Source organism: Caloenas nicobarica, chromosome 3 (assembly GCF_036013445.1).
Source record: "Caloenas nicobarica isolate bCalNic1 chromosome 3, bCalNic1.hap1, whole genome shotgun sequence".
In the NCBI taxonomy this organism is placed as follows: domain Eukaryota; kingdom Metazoa; phylum Chordata; class Aves; order Columbiformes; family Columbidae; genus Caloenas; species Caloenas nicobarica.
The window spans coordinates 60591824-60618839 of NC_088247.1; the positions used below are offsets into that span (position 1 = coordinate 60591824).

Consider the following 27016-nt stretch of genomic DNA (forward strand, 5'->3'; position numbering starts at 1 on the left):
GACATTCTATATATACTTGCAAAAATATTCCCTTTTTATGATTGTTAATTTCCATTAGCTACAGAGATCTAGGAGTTAGGATGAAGTCAGCAAGAACCTTCTTAATAAGGTTCTTGAATGAAAAAGTTCGTTCATAATTCTGTTATACTGTAAAAACAACTTTAACTAGGGGGAAAAAAAAAAAAAACAAGCAAAACACAAAACAACAGCAAAAAAAAAAACCAAACCATATTTCCAATCAAGATAAAATCTGAGAACACGTTTCCTGTCTTATTTCCACTACCTGAATAGCCCTAACTCTTTCAAATTCCTATAGAATTCTGGAGATAAAACTACCTGAATCTTCTGGGAAAAAATGGTTAACTCAACCATATTTGGTAAGACACTAAGCACCTTCTACTACTTCTTAGATTTCCTTATGTTTTGTATTTAGTTTAATATTTTTTTTAATTTGCTCTAATGAATGATTTGCTTCCTAATACTTATAAAATACTTCACCTGTCCGGGCAATCTTGTCCATTTAAATGGCTCCTTTTTCTCCTCTGGAAGAAGTTCACAAGATTTTTTAGATTCCTCTCTCTGGAGCTCACACAGTGTTGCATTACTTTGTTCCTGCTGAACAGCTATCATGGAACGGAAAGAAGGAGCAACCTTAAGGAAATACAAAACTAAGTATCAGGAAAAAATATTTTTAAAATTAAAATAAATATTTTTAAAGATCAAAAAGCACTTTTAACTTCAAAGGCTTTGCATTTTTACATCTGAAAAATAAAGAGATTGAAAAAAAGTTTAATACAAGAAAACTGACCAGCAAAAATTGCTTTTAAGTTAACCAGCAAGACAGAAAATAAGCTGAGCTTCCAAAGTTGTTTCACTTCGATGGTATGAAAGATTCTTCAAATAATCTATACTTTTCTATTTTTATTAACTATCCAGGTCACTGAAAATGAGTAACACTCTACTACCTGGTAAAAGTGTTGTATTAAAAAAAATAAAATATCATTTCGGCATGTTCCAGTGACATTAACCTACCACCTTCAAATCAAGATACTGCTTCAGCAACGAAATTCATTCATAATACCAAAAGATATTACCATTGTTGTGTATTGAATAAACTATGTTCAAGAGTTGCAAATAAAAAAGGAGGACTGATCACATTTGTGACTTTAATTGTAGGTAAAGCATATATAATCTCCAAACTTCCGTTTTCTTCCAGGCTGACAGTCACCAGGTATCACCTTCAGGGTGATTAACTCTCTAGGTTCCTCCAACTAAAAAAATGGAGGTTGGACAGCTACTATGCAAGTAGAAACCATTTAAGAGCTTAAATCAGTTGCCCACATGTAGATGTCTACTTCCATGGAAGATGCTCTGTTTTATCTGAGACATCTATTTCCATAACTACCACTTCATGCAGGTTTGGGAGATCTGGGCCCTTCTGCAGAAGAAGACTAGGCAGGATCTGTAACACATCTTAAAGAGAAGCAGAAATCCATGCACAAAAATCTGTATCATGCCATGGCTCTTATCAGGAGTTCAATCCAAGCCTTGAAAAATCTGATATTTATTGGAACTTGAATGAAATAATATCAGTAGCTAATGGATCCAAGTCAAGCACAGCTCTGAAAGCCTACGCAAATTCATCACATCACATGAGCTTCACAGAAGATTGTAAAGTAGGGACAGATAGCTGTAAACCAGTGATAGCAAGTAAACATGCCACAAAAACATTCAAACCATGGAGAAGATGGGCTTGGAACACTTCCAGAAAGATGAAGTGCAGCCACTCAAGCAAAGCACACAGAATTCCTAACCACCTCAGCAGCCGCCTGAGCAAGAGATCTGCAGATGTCATTCCAGTATACAGATTTTTAAAAATGTCCCAAAAACATATGAAATAATCCCACCGATTAGCTTGGTTTTAGACCACATCTCACCAGGCTTCCACAGATCACCCTTGATTGTATCAACAGTGATCAGAAGACTTATGACAATAATAAATACCTACAATAAGCTATGTAATGGAACAATATTGTACCTGCAATGTAGAACAATAAAAACTGTATTTATCTTGAATGCACATCTCAGCACATACCACTAACCCTGGGTTTAAAAGTTTTCATCTGAGAAAAAAATACAGGTCATCATAACTCTGATTCCCTGCACCCTCAAGCTAAGTGACTTCCATCTTCTCTCACTTACAGAATTTACACACCTGCATGAGCCCAGTGACTTAAAATGGCATTTCTTCTAATGAGAAGGAACATCAATATTCAATAAAATTTTCTGACTGTCAGTGGCAAAATATGCAGTTGAATATGGGAAAGTACACCTATTTTTCACAGATATGAAGGGTTGAGTTTGGAACACATCTTAAGATGCAAAGTTCTTTATTGTAGCTAGTTATATACTAGCTATTTCATATACTGCATATAAGTATAGCTTTTATATACACACATGCAAACACACACACTTTTGCTAGTTACTAGTTCTTACAGAAAAGTCAGTATATCTGTAAATATATTTATATATTAAACTTACATGATCTGGCAGTTTTATGCCTCTTACAGTTACATATAAAGTTGATGGGTAACGATTTCTAGGACATTTTGCCCACCAGTCGTAAATCTCAACAGCATTTGAATGTGACTTGATCCTTGGAGGTGGGTAATATAATTGCAGACGGAGTTTTCCATCAACATTTAGAACTCCATTTGCACCTACAAGCTGGAAGGGTGATTAAAACCAAGAAAAAAATCTCTTACATTAATACGAAAGTAATAAAAATCATTGATGTTTTCTAATACCTTAAAAGAACTGCAGTATAAACTCTGAAATGCATTTCCTATTGGGTAAACATACTATCCCTGGAAGTGGTAATGAAGTAAGCATGTAATAAACACCCCCAGGATTCAATCACCAAGATTACAGCTTAGATGGCAGCTTAGTTTTGAATCATGCTTCATAAACACAACAGTAATATCCTGTATGCGGGAAGACCTCTGCAGTACCACCTTTTTTTAAATTATTATTATTATTACTTGCTGGATTCACCCAAATCTCAAAGGACTGTCAGTCGTCTTCCAAATCTGCCCCCTTTAAATGCTGCAGCAAAGGGTGTTGGTAAGGCTTTGACTCAGAAGATAGAGCAAAGCAACAACCTTTCCAGTGTCAGGGTGAAACAGAGTTCTTCCTATTGCGCTAAAGAACAAGGTAGAAATCAGTGGTATTTTTCATTCTGTGTGTACCTACTGCCATTAACATTTACCACTGTTTATTTGGACATTTCTACTTTGATACAGACAAAAGGATAATGCAGACAGATGCAGTAAGAATGGAGAACAGGCTGCAATTTTACTTGCATTTATGAGCTGGAAAGTCACTCTTCCTCTGTTCAGGAGTAGGCTGTGCTGAATGCCTGGATGCATAGCTCACAGCAGCTATACACCAGACATGGGACAGCAGACCTCCCATTTCTGTAGATTAATCTTGGGAAGAACTGAGAAGAAACTCTGTATGGAATTATATGGAGGTCCCTCCCCCTTCTCCTAAACTTGCAGTCCATTATCCTCTCCTGTATTTCTCATGTTGTGGACCGATCAACGGCTGTCAAAATGTAACATCCACAGGGGTAGGTGTATATGAACAATCCTCAGGCAAATTAAAACATGTAATACCTTGTCAGCTCTCAAAGGCCAAACTGGCACATTCAAGTCTCTCCCAAAAGGGTAAAAAGGTACATGACGTGCTGGCTAAATTACCTGTATCTCATTGCCGAAGCATTTCAAACTCTGCAACTAAAAATGAGAGGCATTTTATAATTAGGCTGGGGGTCTTTTCAAAGACTGAAAATGCCACTAGAATAGAGAAGAGCTGAGGTACAGAAATTAGCGGATTTTTCATTTTCTTTGCAGAAATAATCCAATGAACATACAAACCCTCAAAGAAAATCTCCTTTTATACCTATGAACGAAAGAAGTTCTTACACATTGTATACCTTCACGAAAATCATGTGTTCTTTAATTAAAGTTTGTTACTGTGAATTTTATGAGAAAAAGGAAGAGGGAAAGGAGACAACAGTCAAGCAAGCAAGGATTTGTTTTTTCCATATCTGTTGCCTGAAAATATTAAAAAAATGTTTTCCTAATTAGCAGAATTAGTGGGTTTTAAATAACCAAATAAAGAGATTTTTAAATTTTGTTTCTTCATTTTAACATTTACAATACCTTTAGAAATGCCCAACAGATTTTTTGGAAACCACGTTCCTGAACCTGTACATCAGAGTTGGCTTTCACTTCATCCATACTTAGAAAATCAAGGACCTGAAAGTATTGGTAGGAATATAAATACATTTCTAATGGAATATGAGAAAGTATGCTAGATGTGATTCACTAAATTAAGCAGATTTCAATTTCAAGCAATTACAAATATAGTTCTTCCACACAAGTATGCAACTAGAAATAACAGATCTTTATGCATTTACCTAATGACTATTTATGAAGTGCTTTAAAAAAGAACTTAACTCTGGTCCTAAAAAAACCTATTCTTGCTTGCTCAATAAAAAAGGAAAATGTTCACGTGTAATTTTCATAAATCCTATATAGTTCACAAATCTGACTGCCAAAACCAGCTGCATGTTAATCTACCTGGAAAGAGCAGTCAAAAAGTTAGTTTTCCTTTCCTAGCTTTATCACTTATGTCATAGAATCAGTCATAGAATGGTTTAGGTTGGAAGGGACCTTCAAAGATCACCTAGTCCAACCTCCCCTTTCGCTAGGACCAGGTTGTTCAAAGCACTGTCCAACCTGACTTTGAACACTTCCAATGATGTCCATGAGATTTTTCATTTTTCTGGTCAATGACCAGAATCTTCTCATATTAACCCACTCTTGGAGGTTTATCTGGTATACAAAAAACACCTTGGAATCATGCTATCTTTCAATTGGTATTGCTTGAACTATGCTGAAGTCAAACATCATGCTTTCAGTGTAGTCATACTTTCAGTCCCAACATTAATATGATTTCCATTAAGAATCTTTACAGAAAAACATAATTACTTTTTGTGTTCAGTGACTAAGGACTCTTAATTCTATAAATGTGTTCATTTATGAGTATCACAGAACATAAAGAAACATATCGTGATATTGTATATATAATATAGTTTAAACATAAAAAACTAGTAATTATTGAAATATTAAAAAACAAGGAATTGAAAAATATTTATTTTATCAGGTTCCCATTTTCAAGTTAATGCTATAGAATCTCTCTTCACAGATATTGAAATACTTAAGCTCAAAATCATGTTGAATGCATGCCTTACAATTTTTTCTTTAAACAAAATTGTATTGGAGGACAAACATAATTACTTTGTGAAGAATGGGAGAAGTAGATGTCTAAAATGTTAATGGAAAACAATGTAATAGCTTGCTCATGGGTATAAGGGAAAAGAAGTGTTGCTACAAGCAGGGAAAGCCCATCTTTGAGTTTCTGGTACTTAAGCTTCTTTCCAGATTTCAAGAATATGGAAAAGGAAAAAGTGATATTCTTTACACATGGTACAATCCCTCCTGATCTGCAACAGTCTTATCAGCCTTTCCCAGAAGTTTGTGAGTTGATTTAACAAGAAAGCTTTGTCCTCCTGACTATTATCAAAACAGAGGGGTTTTGATGTAAAAAAATGTTTATTAGTATTAGCAATCACCAATACCACTTTTTGGTATCTCCACTTAATTCTATATCTTAAGGCTATGCAATTAACCAAATATAACTGAAATAAAACACTTGAATCAGTCAAATATATAATGTTGAAGAAACAAACAGAAATTCATAACATGAATAAATTTTATGTAAAATATTTAACCTTACCTCAAAAAACAGGATTACCCGAGGGCTTTCTTCAGTATTTTCAATAAAATAGCTAAAGCGCTCATTAAATATGACTTGCTCCTCCCACTCTGGAACTGTTGATTTGGACAGTTTGAAGTCATATGGTTGTGTCATAATAGGAAGAATGTGCTCTATTTGTTCTTGCTCATAGTAAGATGAAACTTTCCTCTCGCTGTTTGAAAATTTCCAAATGATTACAATTGTTATAGTGCCTTAAAAAAAACAACACCTCAAACAAAACAGTATTTTCAATTACTGAAAGCAAATCCTAACGATCAAGGTATAATAATGATGATGGTAGAGTCTACTGACGAAACACTGTTAAAATTTGGTTTTCAGGAAAATTATGCATAATGACAGTGCAAACAACTAAATGAAGTGACTAGAACTATGAAAACCTAAACTCCATTTTGGGATTTTTAAAGTTTTTTTTTTTAATAAGAAAGGCAGATGCTATTTATGCTGCAAGAGTTTTGCTTACTTATTCTAATCTTGGCTTTTACATATTTTTGAGAGTTAGGAAGTGTTCTCTCTGCAAAGAATACAGAATTAACTGTGCTGTAAATATGGTGACCTTGAAACAATACAGCAGTGCAAAGTGTTTAAAAGTGCCAAAAAGAAAAGCAAAATACCACCATAATTTACTATAGGTGTATATATGCATTATGATAGATGGAGTAACTGATGAGTGACCTTGCAAGCTTAAAATTCAGCATTATTTTCATTTTCGGATTTAATTTTCTAGGGAAGAATCTATGTATTTATTGTAATCACTGAGAAAAGAAACAATTTATCAAAAGTCACCTATGATCCTTCTTGACATATAAGCCAGTTATCTGATCAACAACATGGATTTTAACCATGGGATGAGATACCAGGAGATCAGTTTTAAGTCGATCAGACCGATGGATATAAACTCCCAACACAAGATCATCGTCAAAACCAAATTTAGACTGAGTGAAAATTTCTGAATTCTTCATTTCGTCATCATTTTCTGCAGCAAGTTCTCTGTTTTCTTCTGGAAATAGGAACAAAGTAAATAGAGGTTACTATGTTCCACTAGTGACAATTTAAAGCAGTAAAAATGCTCAGTATTTTCTTAGCAATCAATAGTAAAGTGATAATACTTAACGTGTTGTGTAATTAGTAGGTTAAAATAATAAAGTTTGAAGCATTTTAAACATGTATGAATATATATATAGATATATATCAATATAATCTATTCCTCTTAACAAATATTTTTATTTAAAATCAAAATTCTTCCTCTTGATTGACATAGGTCCTTCTGTGCCACAATGGCATAAAATCCATTACAGTTCAATATCCTGATCTGGACTACAGCCTATAGTACCTTTTGTTTGGTTGGTTTTTTAAGGAAAGTATGAAAAACAAGATAAGAAGAAACTGATGCTTTCTCCATATGCATTTTCCCTGAATTTATTGAACATTGTTTTCAGAACTTTCTAATTTACAAGTTACAGTGAGACCACCATACTTGATATCAAAAGACCTACTCTTCTGCAATTTTTGTGATCTCCATTTTTAAATTAATTTCTTATTTTGGCCTCCAAATAATTATCTGCTTTGACTATGCATTGCATGAAAAAGTATTCCTTATGTTGGAATTCAGCATGAGGCTAAAACAGTGATGATACATCCTTGATAGCATAAAATAAATAAAAATTATAAAATGATAAAAAGATTATTATAACATATATCTAAGTAATACACTGTAAAGGTGGTATATATATTATAATATTGTTATATCGTGCTTTAAAAAACCCACTTTTAAACTATTTATCAATTCTAAAACTATTTACAGTTAATGAATTCTCAAGATGTTACAGGGTGTTTCAACAGGTGGACCCAATTTCCACTACACCACGATTACCGATTGGGTCCACCTGTTGAAACACCCTGTAGATTGATACATCAAATCAACTTCCTTACAAATAAGTGTCAGAATTGGAAGAACAAAAATAGTATTAAGTAACTAAAACATAAGTAACTTCAACAGCTCAATAACTTCTGTATTACTACTATGGACAAACATTACTGTAGCAGCACAAAAAAAACAACAAAGCAAAGCAAACCAAAACAAATTTGGATAAGGCAGCAAAGCAGCATGCAATTCTAACATTTTATTGGCAGACCTTTTCTGGTTTTCTTTTTAACCTTCTTTGCTTTAGGTTTTTCCATGCTTTCCTCCAGTTCCTGTCCTTCTGATGTAAATACTCTTTCCAATGACTGATTTTCATTGCCATCTTCTGCTGGATGATGCTGTAGCTCAGAAAGGGACATTGCACTGCAAGGTAATGGGTTACCATCAGCAATTGCATTCTACTGCATATATGGATGCAATTGCTCATTACCATTATTAATCCACTTGAAATTTCCTCTTTAGTTCTGCAGCTCATCATCTGTGCATCTAGAAAATGCAAAACAACCCTCCAGCATTAGTGTCTTGCCCTTTTTATTTCTCTCTCCTTCTTTTCCCTGTAATTTCCAGCTAATTGAATAACCGTTCATGTGAATAGGGCTAAGCTAATACTGTTCTGCTGGATCGGGGCCATCAGTCATCACTAACAAAAAAATGCATAAAATTATCTTAATTAAGAGTAAGTTCCACAGAAAATAAAAATCTGATAGTAACAGGATTTTTTTTAAAAAAAGTTAAACAGAATCTGTGAGTTAAATATTAATTGTGACGGCATTTTGAAAAAAGTATTTGGTAATCCAGTTCACCACTTAGAAAATATGAACAGTTTATCAGAAAGCTTCTACGTATCTTAAAAGAAAATGAAACATTTTGCTTAAGATTCACAGACACACAGTATGTTTATCATGGTACCTTGTTTCAGCTTCACTTAAAACGGGTATTTCTTTCTTCTTTTTCTTCTTTTTGCTCACTTCATTGTTCAACACAACTTCATAGCTTTGAACACTGGAAGTAAATTCAGACATCTGTTCTTTAAGTTTCGTTCTTATTTTCTTTTTAATTGCATTTGCCTCATTCTCAGCCACATGCAACTGATAGGCTCGAATTAGCTCTTCTTCCTCTTCTAATTCAGTCACATTTCTCGCTTCAGTCAAGGAATTTTTCATCTTTCTGTCACCTTCTTGATGAAGTACATCTGTTTCTGATTTACTTTTTGTTTTCTTCTTTGGAAAATCATTGATTTTCTTCTCAAAACTCTCCAATTTAGCCTCATGTAAATTTTCCTCCTCATTAAATTGTTCTTGTAACAATGATTTCTTTTTCTTCTTGTTAGACTTTGGTTGCTCGTTCTCCTCTCCACTAACAATATCATTGTTTATTTTTTCTGCAATTGAGGCTTTCTCTCTCACTTTATTTTTTGTAAATCGGGGACTCTCTTCTTCAGGATTATATGTGTTGTTTATAATTGCTTCATCATTCACACTTTCCTTAGCTAGATCAATATTACTTCTAAAGGTGTCAAGCTATAAATGAAAAAAACATAAAACATACTTGTACTAAAAATTATGTTCTAAGGATACACACAGTACTTTATGTTATTTTTCAGCAACATCACACAAAATAAAATTAAATCAAAGATCTAGTTATTTTCTTGTTTAAAATTAAGAAGTGACTGACTGAAAGGCAATAGAATATTCACACTGAAAAAAAACCACAAACCACTTTATGTTTGGGCACTTCATCTCCAATTTTGTTTCAGTATGTTTTTAAATTACTTTCATCTATGTCTGATAAAAAAAGAAAACAGCAAATCTACTCCATAAGCAGATGCCAATTGCTTTAGACTATGGAAGACTTGAAGATTACATGCAGCACAAAATCAAATACTTTCATCCATTTAAAATGCAAGTTAGAGACAGGCTTCAGGCTCAGTTGTTTGCAGTCTCTTACTGAAAGTTGCTTGCCAAAGTTTGACGATTAAATTATATTAAAAAGTGCTAAAACTGAAAAACAGATTTCCATTAAGACTTTTTTTAAAACAGAAAATCGAAAAAAAACCCCTAAAAACGACAACACATTATTCTTAGTGGAATGGCAAGAGCTGATCTAAAGACCAGTCAAGTAAAAACAGCTAAGATAAATTTCAGCTAATGCTTTTGTCTGTGCACTCCTTCTGCCAATTTTTGGTGTTTTTAGAAAACATAGTGTAAACTTCCCTCCTTCCTTCAGGTTTCTATTCCTGGTTACTAGAAGTTATAATGCCCCATCCCTGGAAATATTCAAGGCCAGGCTGGACAAGGCTCTGAACAACCCAATCTAGTTGAAGATGTCCCTGCTCATTGCAGGGGGGTTGGACTAGGTGACCTTTGAAGATCTCTTCCAACCAGAACCATGCTATGATTCTATCATAACTCCAAACAACATAGCATGTAACCAAGGCCTAATTCTGTAAGAAGCTCAACACACAGATCTCTGCTCCTTAATGGAACTTCTATAAAGTCTCTGAGGTTCATTTACTCTGTTGTCTCACATAAAACCTTCTGGAGTCTCCACATGAAACATTAGAAAGGATGTTAAAACACAAAGAAAGCAAACAAAAATAAGTTGGAGAAAATATAAGTATCTGCATACAACCTTTAGTTTGCCAAGACCATCTTCCTCCTTCAATAAATACAGATATCATCCCTTCTAGCTGGGACACTTCTCCCAGTTACAGAATCATGTTTGCCTCAAATATTTCTAAAAAGGAACAACATGTGTAACAATTGATCACCAAAATGTACGAGCCCATAAGAACTAAAAACAGAGAATGAAGTTGCAATGGCAAGCATGCTTTGGAGGATGGTTCCTGACTTAAAAATGCCCACCTGCAAGAATAATATTCCATGACTGGAAAGAAGGGGGCGGGGGGAGGGGGTGTGGAAATCAAGGTATTTTATTATTTCCACAGGAAAATTGTCAAATAAAAGCAGCGTGACAAGAAGAATATACAAAGTTTAAACCAGAAATAAAAGCTGATGTCTGAAAGTAGAGACAAAGCTTCAAATGCACTGACTTACTAATGCTACATATTCAATAACACTGTCCTAATAACGTATGAGTTTAAAAAGAAAGCATCTAGAATTTCATGCAAGTATACTTATCCAATACACCAGAAAAATCTGAAACCATTCATGTATCTTTTCAGTAGATATCTTTATTTTTAGCATTCTATGTCTAAAAATAGTTTAAACTATCTCAAAATCAAATCATGAAGAAACCTGTCTTTGTACCTTCATTTTTTACTTGCTTAAATAGATATCCTCTTTATTCATAAGTCAATGATTTAAGAGAATGTGGAAGAATTCATATAAGTAACTTGAATTACAGAACAGAGTAAGAGGAATAAAAAAAATAAAGCAACAAGCTTTGTATAAACTAATAATAATAATGCTTTCTAATGTGTTGTCCACTTCCTTATCTGCATTTCTGTGAATAGGTTTAACTGCAGAGTATAAGGAATGGAGGTTAAAATACACTTGCAATTAAGACCTGACAGTGACTAATAGCTAAGGTCATACTGATTTTTGCCTTTGACAGAACATTAATCCATTAAGCCCAAGAAGTAGAATAATTTGAGAAATCCTAAAAAAAAAAAGCCCTCATCTTTGACTTGTTCAAGAGTTCCTAAAATAACTCTGATATTCCAGAATAATTTCCTAAAAGAAAACTAGCTGTTGCAAAAACATACTTGAAATATTTACTAGAACTTGTTATTTATTACGCCTACAAACAAACACATACATCCACAAATATGTGTCATGAATATTAGCAGCACGCAGTCACTTAACTATAGCAAATTTACTCGGAGGAAGAAAAAAATACAGAATATCCTCATAATGAAAAAAACCCACAATCTCAAACTACAGCAAATTCCAAGAACACTAGTAGATACTGCAGGCAGCATAAAGCTGCTTCGGCAGTTCAAACACAAATTCCTCAGATACGTAGCCTGTATGATCTTAATTCAAGCCACTTTTTCCACATGTTGTAGTTACATGATGTAATTAAACAGATAGGAAAGATAAAGTAAAAGCCAAGAGGTTCATAAAAGCCAGACTAGTTCCCAGACAGAGGCAGGGATACTGGTATAGATTCTCTGTCTGAAATGCAGGACTGAGAGAGATCAACTAAGGGCAATCGTCTCTATATAAACACACTTGAACTCAGTTAGAAAAAGCGGTTAGGCTAGAAAAGCAGCTCAGAGGATAGGCCTGTCCCTGGAGCAACTCCAGAGGGTTACTGACCTGAACCTGACCTCCTCAGCTTAAAGCACTGGAACAACAGAGAAGGCTCTTTTTCAGAATACCTCTGCTGCCACATTACTACACCAGGGCAGAGAAAGAACTTCCCCAAGAACAGACCTGCTTGCATTACTGGCTTGACAGGAGCCAAGAGATGGGCACCAGCCAAGATATACGCAGGTGGGCTAACACAAGGCTCATACCACAACAAGCCAATCCCAGGGCACATCACTTGCCATTTGTGCTCCAGAGCTGACAGCAGAGACAACACCTCATCATCTTACACCTTTTTAAAAAGGCTTCTCAAATATGCGTGAGTGGAACCTGGAAACACAGAGTGATTCTGCTGAGGGTATCCGGCAACTCAGATAACCAGCTTTACAGAGTTACCTGAGCTTCTTCCCATACTACAAACACACCTTGAAAAATAAGGAATGGACATTGCCAGCCTACTGAAGAGCTGATATGTACTGGCTGTAAGAGACCATTTACTTACAATTGAATTGGTAATGCATGTACTTGTGATGGTGGCTAGCTGGGTGGGACATTTAAGAAAATTTTAATGCACTAGGGAACCAATTTTACCACCATTGGTCATACAAAACTGCAAAATGTAGACGCTCAAACCTAGAAGAACTTCAGTTTACAGATAGGATGGGCTTGGAGAAGATTCACCAAATTTTAACAGAAAACATTGAGAAAATGTGTAGGTTAAGTATATAATCAAGTACTAACAGTTCTGCTATTTTAAATGTAAGAAACAAAGGACTAAAAAACAGTAGAAATCTCAACAATTATTCAGTACCTGTCAGCTTATGGAAGAAAAATAGGCTATGAGAAAAGACCCTGGGAAAATTCTACAACCTCAAAGCTCCACAGGTTATGTTTTACATCTACAACAGAAGCTAAAGTACTGAATTAGTCAGAAAAAACCTGTAAAACATCCATCTTACTCCAAAGAATATAAGAATTTGAAAGCCTGGAGAGAGACTCCTATTACCTGCACCCTCATGAAACTACAGACTCCAACCTGTCTTCCAGGGCCTTATGAAGAAATGGAAGAAACAGACTCAGTGAAGTAGGAAGTAAAAAGCCTCAAATGGATAAATCTGTTGCAGTCCTACCTTGAATACAAAACCTTAGTTACCAACACGTGCCCATCCCAATATCACAAGCTGGTCAGACTACAGTCTAGGGAATAAATTATTACCTCCATAAAGGTACCTTGCTTTTCCACTGACATTTTCTTAGTTACACATCCTCTTTTCTACCATGAAATTTAGATTGAACCAAATAAACTTAATCATTTTCATGCTGTTTTTAGACAGATCGATCTATATGGGCAAAATAATCCAGACATTGCCAGGTCTGAGACTTGCATTATTCTAACGACTTATAGTAGGAGGCACAACTGATAAAAAAACAACAACAAATATTGTGAGTGTTAGCCCTGGAAGTGGTAATAGCAAATTCACTTTCTGCCTGTGTTCCAATTGCTTGGGTTTTTTTCAGCCATGCCTACAGGCCTCATATCCACTGCACCTGTGGCTACTGAACAACAAAGCAGACCTTTCACTGGCCACAGCTGATATCTATCTCCATCTCCATTGCAAGCCCCTCATTCCTGTCAGGTGTGACTTCAAACTCATCCTGCCCTAGTGCCATCATCAGCCTTTCCCCACTAAGGCTGCTTCCCTTTTCTCCAGCCAAGTGGGCAGGCATCTCCTTCTGTCATTTGAAAACACACCAACCTCCTGCAGCTCCAGAACTCAGGTTTCAAAGAAACAGTGGACTACAATGGAAAAGCTTTTATTAAACTAAGAAAGACTAGATTCAGTAAAGACACAAGAAGGAAGCAGAGTGGAACATTTCCAGTGGAAATATGCCCTCAACCATGATCTGTTTCTGATCAAACCTGGGAGACCATTTAGGGCAAATGCATGACACAAAGACAACATCACTGATAAATTTCACATTACTTCAAGATACGTGAAACTCTGTACAGTTAAATTATATAAAGTGAAGAAAACTGGAACAAAACCAGCCGCCCTCTTCAATCTACCACCTCTTCCTCTCCCACACACTTCCATTTCCTATGAAGAAATAACTGGTTATTTGCTGAAGCTTTTACAGAAATTCCTACTTGAATGCAACCAGCATGGAAAATACCAACCTGAGCTCTTGCAGCTTTGCCACACTTTAAGGAAATATTCAAAATAGTCAATATTATGTTTCAATACACGTTATCCTCAAGTTCTTAGTATTTTAGTGCTTTGATTGATAAAAACCTATTGCTCCAACAAAACTATAAAGTTAGGCTTCCACACTGTTTCTAAAAATGCTTCTTAATTTGTGTGTATACCACTGACTTTGGATTCAGTTCACTGTGATTTTAAGTGTTTCTACGTAACTCCAAAACATCAGTGGTTTACATCAGAGCCTTCTGGAATGGAAAACAATTTTAAAACCAAAATAAGCTTAAAATATTCATGACTAATATGTTGTTCATACAAACATACAATTATGTGCTCAAAATACTTATACTTACAAAGTACAGTTTTAAAAACTCATATTTCATCAAAAAGTAAACCTAACCAAGGAAGAATCTAGTCTTGTATTTACACATATGGCAACAAAAAAAAGGAAAACAAACATCCTCTAAGTCTATGCTGTATTTTAGACATCATGCTGATTCTTTGTACAGACTATTAACTAAATACTACATACTTCAAGGAAGGAAAAAAAAAGACACAAATATAAATTTCAAATTGTCAGTCTAAAGACAAAATTACGTTTCAGCATAGCAATGCTAAGTATAATATAACTATTCCAAACATACTTATATATAATAAATACAAGTAAAATTCTGATATTATATAAAGTGCCACTCCTTTGTCTTAAATGAGTATTAAAGAATGAACATTCACTTCCAGTATCTGGTATGGATGCAACTGTAAAAAAAGACTGGAAATATAAAACCTAACAGGAAGAAAATAAAAAACCAGAACATTTGTCTATTAAGCAAATTGCTTTCTTTTGAAATTCCAAACATTATACGTCAATAATTGGTATAAATACGACTTATAAACATATATCCTTCTGTTCAGGAAAAAAGCTACAATCTGAAGTTATGACTCAGAGGAATCTCTGAGGATCTTTTAATGAGATACGCCACAACCAAAAATGTCATCTAACAATAAGATCTGGGTGACAGAATCATTCCTAATCTGCAAGTCACAAGCTAAGGCCAAAATCTTTACACACATGTACTGCCTAAGCAGACATGTAAACATGAGAGCACTCAAACGCAAAGTTCAGCACATGCAGAAACATGCTGATTACTGAGATTAATTGAAAAATAAGTTTCAATACTGTCTGTAAACTCTTATAGCAGTGATTTTTAGGAAATGGAATAAAGTTAATTACCATCTCTAATATTATTATAAATTCTCGTCAGTTCTCAATTCACAGATCTATTACACAGATGCATCTGTATTACACAGATGTAGTACTCTCAAAATTAAATACTTTTGCAGCCATAATTCTACTATTCTGTCACTCAAACTCCCACTAAAGTCAATAATGAATTTTAAAATATTAAAACTTTTCTGAAAAATGTGAATGGAAAAAAAAATGAATCCATACCTGCAGGTACTACTTTCTTTTTGCAAGTATTATATTCTACATCATTTTGGTATACCTCCAAATTACAATGATGTGTTGCTGTTACACAAACAACAAATTAAAGCCACATCAAAAACAGAGGATAAGTGCAGAAATATACATTATACTTTATTTTTTTTAATGCTTACATCTCCTTTCTACAATACATTTTCCTCATCTTTTTTCCATTAAGGAAGGCAACCAAACAAAGCTTGCATGTGTTCAAACTCACCACAATATTCTCTTGAGAGTTGAACTTCTTTTTCTTTGATTTCTTTGTGTCTGTTAGGCCAGCGTGACGTCTGAAGATTTCCTCGAAGCGGACTCTGGTTTTTGCCTTTGCCTCACTTTCAACTGCAAAAAGAAATCTAGAGTATGATTCACTAGCTCAATAATCACCTTTGCTAAAAAAGTGCGTAATCATTCTTTAAAATTGCAAAGGACAAGAATTATTTTATCAGGGAAAGTTTAACAAGAAACTCAGTTACTATTCAGTTTGGAATTTCCACTGACAACATAAGCCACACAAGGACAACTCAGCAACATTGTACAAACACACCAGGCTATTACTTGCTGCTGAAGTTGGCACCATCTACTCTGTTCCCTGAAGAAAGCACATTTTGAAGAACGCACCCATCAGGATCAGCACAAAACTTGGGCTGGCCAAAGCAGAGGACAGATTACTGTCCTCACTGTTTATGAACAGCAGCACACTGATAATAGAGGTGACCCATTGTCTCCAGGAGAAGCAGTAGCTCTGGGTTCTTACTGGGTCTGGAACTGTGAGACAGATCTGTAAGAGGAAGGAGCTTGCACAAATCTGAAATCAGCTGGAGCTGAAAGCCCTTGCCTTTCTGTGAATCATGATACTGCCCTCAGCAGCATTTCAACCCTTGAAGCAGTAGGTGTTCTAACCTCCCTGAGGTAATGCTTAATTTGTAGCTAAAGAACTAAAAATGCAATCTGGCACACCACTGAAAAAGTCTGTTGAATCCTCAGTGACAGCATATTTGCCACTGTAACTACAATTTTTCAAAAGTCCTCAAATTTAAAAAACAAAAAATTAAAAAATTCACACTTTGAAAATCAGCTATAAACACAGACTCAAAATGGAGCCAATACAGGATTAAAAATGTATAGATAGAAGTAGCTCCTATCATTTGCATCTAGTTCTGACTATAAAATCTGTATTGGAAATCAAACACAAAGTATTCTTACCTGCTGGCATTTTCAGTCCTCAGTTAGAAGTGGCTTAACAAACCAGCTGCTTCTTCCTCAGAATTCACCATTCTATTTAAAGTAATTAACAACTTTCATTAACATAACTGGTTCGTAGGTTTTAAGCTAACAACTGAATGCATGCTAGTTATTATCAAGGATGAGTACAGGTATTTTAGGGAAATATTTATTTCTAGACTATTCGGCTAAATCAGAAGTTTACTGCCATCAAATCTCAGCTCAGGATTCTCAGCATCTGATACTTGTTATTTGAAAGAAAATAAAAACCAGCACTACTGTAGTTTAATTAACTGTATTTCTGGGCAACAGCCAAATAGTTCAGTACTGTAGTCCTCCAGTCTTCTAAAAAACCCTACAGGTTAAATAATAATGACCCACGAAGCCTTTTATATTGAAGCCTTTCTAATCAGGTTCCTATCGTGACAGCATCAGCTCACATGGCAAGTGATAGGACAAGAGGAAATGGCCTCACGTTGTGCCAGGGAAGGTCTAGATTGGATATTAGGAAAAAATTCTTCACGGAAAGGTTTGTCAGGCATTGGAACAGGCTGCCCAGGGAAGTGGTGGAGTCACCATCCCTGGAGGTGTTTAAAGGGCATTTAGACGAGGTTCTTAGGGACATGGTTTAGTGCTACAGTTTGGTTATGGTTGGACTTGATGATCCTGAGGGTCTCTTCCAACTGAAAGGATTCTACGATTCTGTGATTTTATCAAGGAAGTCATATTGTAGCCAGCTGATAGCTTTCAATGCAAAGTTAATAATCTGCCAGCAAATTTAACTTCATTACAAATCTCTAAATATTTATATTTACATAAAGCATTTGTACTTTACATAAAGCAGACAAGAAATCACATGAAACTCATTTCTCTAAAGAAAACATGTTATGCCCTGCTGGTTGTAGAGCAAAGCCTAGAAATGCAATGCAAACAAAGCTTGAAGGCAAATAAAAATATCACACAGCTTTATCTTTTCATCAAGAAAATTAAGAATGTTTTACAAAAAACTCTAATAAAAAAAGCTGTTTTGTAAACAGTAGAACTAATGAAACCCAGCTTTTTATGAATGTGTTCTGTTCCCTTAGCCTTCCATGCAATAAACTACCATACCTATCTCCACGATAGCCCACGGATGATAGCTCCAGATTCTCCCCAGATAACACCTTCTGTCAGACAACACTCGCTCACATTCACTGGACACCCAGACTACATCTATCCTAATGAATTAAGACGTAGCATTAAATACTGACACGCTATATGGTTGCATTGTCCTCAGCACCATTTTGGTCCAAACCACCCAACACTCACTCAAGCAGTTCCTGGGTACCATTCAGAAGTTAGTATGGTTTATTATTAATACACAGTTTGCATGCAGCTGCTCTGATTTGGGGCTGAGAGAGTTTAATAGCATCAAAATGGGCCAAACCTACCACTTGGGCTCAACACTAAAAATCACTTCTGGGCATACATATCTTACCAGCATAGAAAAGAGCCAAGGGTACACTTAGGTCCCCAAGCACCTGCACTACCATAGTCTCAGATCCCTCCCATCTTTCTTTGGCAGTGTTACTTGCTCTTTTCCTGTCCCCAACAGGCTACATACTTTCAGGTCATTTCACATTTGTTACTTACAGTAGTTTGGTCAGCTGGCTAGCCAAACCAAACCCAACTGAGAAAAAAAAAAAAAGGCAAAATGCTAGGGTTGGTTTGGGATTATAGAAGTGCTGATTAGTCAGTTGCCAGGTGTCCTTAGTTTATTTCACGTTTTAAGCAAAGCATTTATATTAAGTATCTAACAAGGTAAGGATGTTTGAAATGAGCAAGGATGACTTGGAGGAACTTCATAGGAAAAAAAAAAGTTTTTTTTCTGTAATGTCCTTCATCATGTCACTGACAAAGCAGCAATATTTTCTCTAACCAAAATATGTTTTGACTCGTAAAGCAAAGCTTTGCTGTCACGACTAAAACAGTAACAGTTAAAAATAACACTTTTTATAAGAAACAAAACCAGAAAATATTATTGAAAAATAAATCTGCTTTTGCAATTTATATTTGGTTATACCAAAAGGCTGTTTAAAAAGTACTACAGTTATTAAGTGCTGCTTTTCAAGTAGTCAACTCACAATTGGCTAGAAAATACTTAGAATTTGAGAGCAGAAAACGAAATACAGTTATAAACTATAACAAATTCTATCATTTTAATTATTCACTGAGGATTGCGAGAACACAGAAAGGTCTCATGATTAGTTAAGTGATTTCAAGCACCCCTCAGAACAACTAATTACAAATAACAAACAGAATGTTGAAGTGCTCTTAAATTTAAAACAAAAATATGAGAGACAATACAGAACAAAACAACAGCAAAATAAGTGCATACCTGTTCCAAGTATGGAAATAATTTTATGGTAAAAGGTTAAATAAATCACATCGCAAAAAGAAATATAAGTAAATTAATTTTGCAGATACTTTTGCTTATAATGGAACAAACACCTTTCCAAAGTCTAGGCTCACCTCATGTCTACCAGCACTCTTCATAAAAATGCATACCTTTGCCCAATTCACCAGTCAGCACATTATTTTCTATTTACTTCTATTTATTCAGTACAAGTATATCCTCTTGTGGCAACAAAACTAAGAGATGAAGTCCTCTAATGATAGTGCTATTATTTTACACACATTTCCAATTTAAAACTACATGACCTTTGACATGGTGTATTAAAGCAACTATTAGACTGGTCTAAATACAGCTCATTAATCAACAAGGGTAAGAACAAGGCTGTTTACTCAGTGTAATCTCACCTTAAAATAGGAGAGATTTAATCACGTATCAAAGTTCAGCAACCACAGTGCCCCAACCTGAATAAACTCAGTTATCATTAACATTAATCTTGTAAAATGCATTTTTGCATGATCAGATTTGCTCTCTTCCATTTCAGTTAATACAGGACAATCCAGTAATGACAAAAATACATACTTGGAACAGTGGCACATTCCAGCTGTCAGGAATAATTAGGAAAACAAAACCATGAAACCCAAATTTCCAAGAATTACTACATACCTTCCTGAAAATAATCTAATTTGCTTTTCTCTACTATTCCATCTGTATTTATAAATATGATTCTACACCACATTAAATTCTATTTTCACAGTATTTTACCATATTCATTAAGTTGCAACATTCTGCAGCCTATATTATATAGGAATTTTCTATGCAAAAAATGCCACAAAGCCCACTATTAACAAAAAAATACTTTTACTGATCGTTAAATTAAAAAAAAAAACCCACAAAACACGAAAAACAACCTACCCTATAATGCAGCAGAACATACAGAATCCGTATTACACAATGGGAAGCAACACATTCCCTACTTAATTAGGACCATTTAGGAAAATGAGTTGACAAAATAAAATTGCACGTCAGGATTTTCATGAACTAAATCACTCTCTTTTTTTAATTGCAAAAAGTGAATGTAATCTTCAACATCTGAAAACAAGTAGAACATTGGGCCTTGTTTACATCTCATCTTTTAGATGAGATCAATCATAGTGGGAAATCTTGCGGTTTACTAGTAAGTTTCCAATTCAGCTATCTATGGGTATCACTACTTCAAGATCTGCGAAAGCTGTTACTCCGAATTATACAGCAAAATAACACTAAGCTGGATCTGTTCCTGTGGACTAAAGATAAATGTGACATTAAAAAAGAGTCGGTTTTATTCATTAAAATTAAGTATTAAAGTCCAGAAAACTGACAGCCTTTTTATTACCATGTAAATGCCTATGTACTTGCATGTCAAATAAACACTACTAAAAGTACAGTAGATTTCTACCAGTTTAGATGTTGCTTGTAAAAATCTTGCGTTTACACTAATTTAAAAGGATGTTTAAAAAGCTGGTGCTACCTACCTGTGTGTTCTAATAGTAACATATCACAAAGTTGAGCTTCAGAGTAACTGTCTTTTTTTTCCCAGATTTGGCACCTTTCATTAGTCAGGTTGAAAACAGTTTCTGTCTGTCCTGAGAGCAAAACCACGGACTTCAGTTCTGTATAAGGAAATACAGCTGACCTGGTTTACTACATTTTAAGTCTCTGCCTTATCTTAGGTCATAATTATGAAAACGGGTTCTCATCAAGAGACCCTTTTAAGTGTTTTTATTTCTAAAGGGGCAATTTGCTTTGTGTAGAGGGAAACCGGTAAACAACAAAGATGCAAAGGAGCGATCCCAGCACAGCCCGTAACTGGACTAAGCAGTGGGATTAACTGCATTAACGTGCAGATGCACATTCCGCATGCGAGGGAGGCATCACCGCTTTGGGGCTTCACATGTCACACACGGAGAAGCACTCGATCTTCGCGTGCCACGGGGCATAAACGGGCCTTGCAAACTCAACTGAGTAAAGTACAGACCTTGTGCCGAGAGAGGAAAAATTTTTTAAAAAAAGAAGACACTAATCAAGGGATAACAGCTGCACGCGGCACTGCCTCACGCCGCCGCGCTGCACCGAGACCAGCGGCCGGCAGCCCCGCTGGGCTCCAGACCGCCGGTTCCGCTCGCCCCTAGCGCAGCCCGCCAGGCTGCCCTGAGCAACCACGCCGGTGCGGGTCCCAGCTCCCGCCGCTCCCCGCGCAGCCCGGGCAGGGCAGAAGAGGCCGCCCCCGCCCACTCCCCGCGCGCCTCGCGCCGCCCGCGCCAACGGCCGCGCTAACGGCTGCCGAGCCCCCGGCCGGCGGCGGGAGAGGGGAGCGCCGGCAAGATGGAAAGGGGAGGCGGGGGAGGGAACAGCCGCGGGGAGGCGTGCCTCAGCGTACCCGCCTCTGGACCCGCGCACTAGGACGAGCGGCGGCAGAGCCCGGCGGGACCTCGGCCGCAGGCGGCCTCCTTGCCCACGACACGGGCCCGGCCCGATGCGGCCCCGCTCCCGCGCCGCCCGCCGCGCCTCGGCAGCGCGGAGGCATCACTCACGTCGGGCCCGTCCGCTTCCGTGGCGGCGCCGCGGGCAGCCGGCGGATGCCCTGCCTCCCCCCGCCAGTGGTCTCTTCCTCACGCCACGCTCCCCCTCCGCAGCTCCGCGCAGGTGGTTTTGCCGAAAACAATCGCAGCTGCCAAGGAAACAGCGCACGTGGCGCATGCGCGCAGGAGAGCGGGGGAGGAGGGGCCGGAACGAAGGACCCGCAAGGGCAGCGCTTCACGCCGGGGCGGTTTAGCCAGCGCACCTTCGTGTATTTTCCCGCCGGAAAGCCACGGGGCTGCAGGGGTGTGTGGTGTGGCTGTGCGCAGGGCGCCTGCGCAGTAGGGGCACTGGCCGTCGAGACGAAGGAGGCGTGCGGGGTCAGGCGGTCGGTGTGCGCATGCGCGGCTTGGCGCTCCTCACGCCGATTTTCTGCCGTAGAGGGGCTGGGCGGCCGCGCTTTTCCGCCTTGGCGCCCTGAGGCGGCGGGAGCGGGGCTGGGCCTGGCGACAGGAAGAAAGAAGGCGGCTGCGAGCGTCCCGGGCCGCTTGCGCGGGCCCTCCTGCAGCGCCTCCGCGGGCCTGGTGGCGCCGCTCCCCGGCGGGGGCGTGTGAGGGGGACCCGGGGGCGCGGCAGCGCTGCCCGCCGCCAGGCCCGCTACAGCCTGCGGGCAGGTGGTGTGTGGCGGAGCTGGGGGGGACGGGAGCCAAAACAAAACTCCTCGGAGCGGCCGTCCCTGCAGAGGGGGGGTTACTGGCGCAGAAAGGGGCCGGCGGTACTGACCGCCTCCCGCTGCCCCTACGTTGACTGCACGACGGAAATGAGAGGCTGCCCAGTGCAACAGAGGTGCGCGTTGCTTAGGTGCTGTTAGACAGGGCAACGTGCTTTACAGAACAGAAGAATCGCAGTAATTACCTCAGCAGTACCTCCTTCTGTGTTCCAGCTCCGTTTGCAGGATTGCTTTCCTCTCATGGATGATGAACTGGTTACAAAACACTGAAAATATGAAACTGGAATTTAGAAAAAAGACACTGAAAGCTTTAGAAACGTGACGCCTTCAGGGAGCATCCCCTTAAAATGCAAAAGTGTAGTACAGCTTTGTTGAGCTCAAACTAAGTAAGTTGCTTGCAGAAGCATGAAGTCTGAGTAGTGGCATTGGTTGAAGTCAGGAGAGTGTCTATTAAATGTTTGAAATAGACATCAGCTTTTTGCAAATGGCAGCACAAAAGAATGACCTGGCGCTATGCAGATACTCCAGAAACTTGTTTCCTGTCTGATTTAGTAGCTAATTTAAGCAGTGGGTTTTTTTCTTTTCTCTGGGCATAACAGTATGGAAGAACTATTTGTGCATTTCTTCCATGTTCAATAAAAAAATGTAGATATCAAAGTTTCTTCAAACAGTAGAAGGCTCAAGAAATTAATGCAGGTTTTGGATGAATGGGGCCATCTCTTTTCAGAACTGAAGTTGGATAAAATTAGCCTTCAGTTGACTGTGTGCTATTTTTACAACCAAGAGGTGAGCTAATGCCTGTCATAATGTGATAATGACATTCACAGTTGTCAAGTGTAGTGCCCCTCAGATTTTAAGAGTTACACTGACTGCCAGAAGAATACACGTTCTGAAACCATGTTTCCCTGCTTATCAAGTATTTGTGACATGCTGTTATTTCTTCCTGGTACTTACCTGTCCTCTCTCAAGTGCATGCTCTCAACTGATAGGTAGGGTTATTTCCTCTATGATAAGGCAGGTGCAGGATTGCCTTGGCATAATACAAGTAAAGAAAAAAAGAAGATAGCTCTTGGGCATATTGTACTATATAGGTAGAAAGTTTGTAGATGTCAGATGTATTCTTAAAATCTCGTAGGAATTCCAGAATGATGATGAATGGATCAAGGTTCTTGGCAGAGCCTAGCTTTCAACAAAAGGGTAAAATCTCTCGCATGCAAGGGACAACCTCTAGGTGTCACTTGAGTGTATAAAATGAAAACAGGACATGGATAATTGGGCAACTTAGCTCTAAAGATGCAGTGATATTTTGCCAGAACTTGTTTAAATGATCAGTGGGTTACTTTCGATAGTCAAATATAATTCAGTTTCTGTTACTGGTTATTCTGAGCAAACAGTCTGATTGTTTGATATAAGTTGCAGCTTGAGTAATTTATGGGGCAGCACAGAAGAATTTTAATGACAAGAAGAAGAAATATCCCCAAATGACTTTGGAGTCAATCACCAGCTTCTTTAATAGAAACCAATTGTGTGAGATGCTGTGCATCCTGAGATTATTCTGCCTTGCATGCCAAATTTCTAGTGCTTTGGAAGCAATTTATAAGGTCTAACTATTTTGGAAATCTAGTGTTCCCTAAATATGTAGATGTTGGCAATATAAATGTCTGTACATTTCTGTGGCCTTTTCTCAGAGAGCTGTAACTCTGAGATTAGAAGATTTCCGTATTAGTTCAATCCTTGACATACCCCCTATTCCTAAAGTTAGTGCCTTTAGTTCAGGGGGGTACATTAGCACAGAATGTACTTAGTCCTTTCTCAGAAGAGAACTTTTGCATGTGTTTAAAGTTGTCCTTTATCCTCATTGACTCTGTTGAGCCGTAGTTATTGTCTTAAATTGAAGTGTTAGCCTGACTAGAGAAACAATTATTGCCATGGATTTTTTTTTCTTCTGTTTATCACTTTATTGTGGGTGGCAGTTTTCCTAAAGCTAAAATTCTATAATGCAGAAGAGTTATTTCACAGTTTGCTACAGTCTTTACTTGCAGGCCCAGAGCAAAAGGTGGTTGTATTAAAATCGAGCAAAATGTCTAAAGAAATTGACTTTTTTTCTATTTGAAGATGTTTCTAGCATAGGATGTTAAGTGTTTTAAGAAAATCAAGCCTTAGTTGTCATATTAATACAGAGAGTTGAAGTAAAGCTAGACCTATGAAGTAGCACAGTCCTAGGGTCTGGTAGTAACAGGAAATGTAAGATTGTGAGTTTTCATGTCAGTTATTTTATTTTTCATTTTACATGGGCTATATTAACAGGGGGATCACATCTAACGCTCTCTCATATCTCAGGTTATGTACCAATATGTTCAACATACTAGATTATTTATAATAATCTGTTATATTTTTATAACATGAGGAAAAGAATAAGCTAAACTCATTTTACCTGCCAGAAAACTAGGTTGCAGAAGCTGTAGGTTCAAATTGTCTTTCCAGGCAATGGGGTAATGACCCCTCTGAAGCAAAATTTTGATTGCAATTTCAGAAGTGTTAGTGTTTTTTTTCAGCAACATCTCCTAAGGTTTGACCAAATCTGTACTGATGTTTTCAGCTCTTCAGAACAAGAATGTTGTCTTGTCTTTTTGAAAGCAGGTTGTCATCAGGAAAATTGTATTATGTTCACAGAAAGCTGCAAGTACCTTGCCACAGGATGGCAGTGTAACAGCACGTGTCATTAAGTCCAATTTTTCTGAAGTATTCCGGAAACATGGATATTGGAGCTAGAATTTGCCTCCAACTAAGTGCAGCATTATTGCTTTTTAACTTTTCAAAATACCATTGTTCCCCTTGTATGGTTAGTACATCTTTGCATCCATTTTAATTACATTGTTTTCTTTTGTACTGTTTATCAGCTATACAATATGCTTTAATAAAGAATAATCATGAGAGCTTGGCTCTCCTGAATTTCCCTATTGTGTCCTATGATTATTAATTTATTCTTTAAAGTGTATTTTTTTGTTTATTTCAAAATGTAATCATTGATTTGTTTCTTCTGGTGTCTTGTCTTTTAAAAGCTTTTTAGCAGGTCAGTTTGGAGATTTTAGTTCATAGTCCTTTGGTAAATTCTCATAACTCTCTTTTCAAAGCCATTGAACCCATCTTTTTAATCATCATTGCTTATCTGACCGGGATATTTTATCCTTCAGTATTTTATTAAGGTTCCTCTCTTTCCTTGCTTCCAGTGGTTTCTTGAGTAAGAATCGCTATTCTTGCCAGCAAAAGAGTTGCCATTTTTTAGCTTGGGAAATACTTTAATAGTTCCATTGCAAATATGCTGTAGCACGTTTGTATTATTTGTTTCTAATAATTCTGCTGTAGAGTCTTGCTAGAGCTTCACTGAGAGGTAAATGAAACAACGTGATTTGTTTGCCTTCATAGCAATTTTGCAAAATATATTTTAAAAAATTCTGTTTTCTGCAGTTTTTATATCAAAACCATTAAAATTTTTCATCCCTTTTGTGATTAGCAAAGGGATAATGACACATTGGACTTGTATTCAAATACAAGAGTCTGTCTTTCAGAGTGGACTCAAGGTGCTCCAGTTGACTGTGCTGCACTTTGCCAATGCATATGAAAGAGCTGTTTTTTGTAGAGAGCAGCTTGGGCTTGAGCGTCTCAATAGCAGTCAAAAGTGAGATATCTTGCAGTGACTTTTAAAATTTATTCAAACTCCAAGAAAGATGGGATAAATTTTGACTGGGTTTCACTTTGCTGCGAAAGAGTCTGGGACCAAATAAAATGAATCTCAGTTTTATCTGTGTTCAACCTAACATGCAGTTTATTTCTACAGTGATGGGCACTGACTTAATAGGTAATTCTGCCTTTATTAGGTTGATACATTAGTACTATAGTATAGTCAGATTTTGGTATCTGCCCAGGAAAAATAAAAACTTAAGCTTTAATTTGTCTGACTTAAACACCCTGTTATGGCAAAGTCACATATGAGGTTTATAAACAAGTTTTAGAAGTCAGTGTAAGTTGACATTTCAGATAAATTTCTGAGTAAAGTGAACTCAGAATGAAACTTAGTGAAGAAAATGACTAATTAAGCACCTAAATGGTTTGATGATTGAGAGCAGAATGAGCAGAACACATTATTTTTCATCCTTAAGTAACACGCAAAGGAAGAACAAAAATTATTTGTAAAGATTTATGTAGTTTAAAAAAAATCTTGCAATTGAGATACTCAACATGGACAAGATCTAAGTGTCTGTTTTCCCATTTCTACCTGTTCTGTTGAGCAAAACACCAGGAACTGACTGAAGATACTTTTCTACCTG

The 27016-nt window shown here is 37.2% G+C and overlaps 1 protein-coding gene across 1 annotated transcript in view; it reads right to left on the bottom strand.

The window, feature by feature from the left end:
• The window catches only part of AHI1 (Abelson helper integration site 1), a 96098-nt gene extending 73983 nt beyond the window's left edge, over positions 1–22115 (bottom strand). Inside the window, exons 1-10 of the mRNA XM_065631138.1 lie at positions 21973–22115; positions 16990–17061; positions 16004–16125; positions 8738–9348; positions 8040–8191; positions 6691–6904; positions 5866–6058; positions 4227–4322; positions 2542–2727; positions 499–651 (exon numbers count right to left, since the gene is read on the bottom strand). Of these exons, the coding sequence (XP_065487210.1) occupies positions 499–651; positions 2542–2727; positions 4227–4322; positions 5866–6058; positions 6691–6904; positions 8040–8191; positions 8738–9348; positions 16004–16125; positions 16990–16999 (1737 nt within the window). The 5' untranslated portion in view covers positions 17000–17061; positions 21973–22115. The remainder of the gene's footprint in view (positions 1–498; positions 652–2541; positions 2728–4226; positions 4323–5865; positions 6059–6690; positions 6905–8039; positions 8192–8737; positions 9349–16003; positions 16126–16989; positions 17062–21972) is intronic.
• Between the last annotated feature and the right edge of the window lie 4901 nt (positions 22116–27016).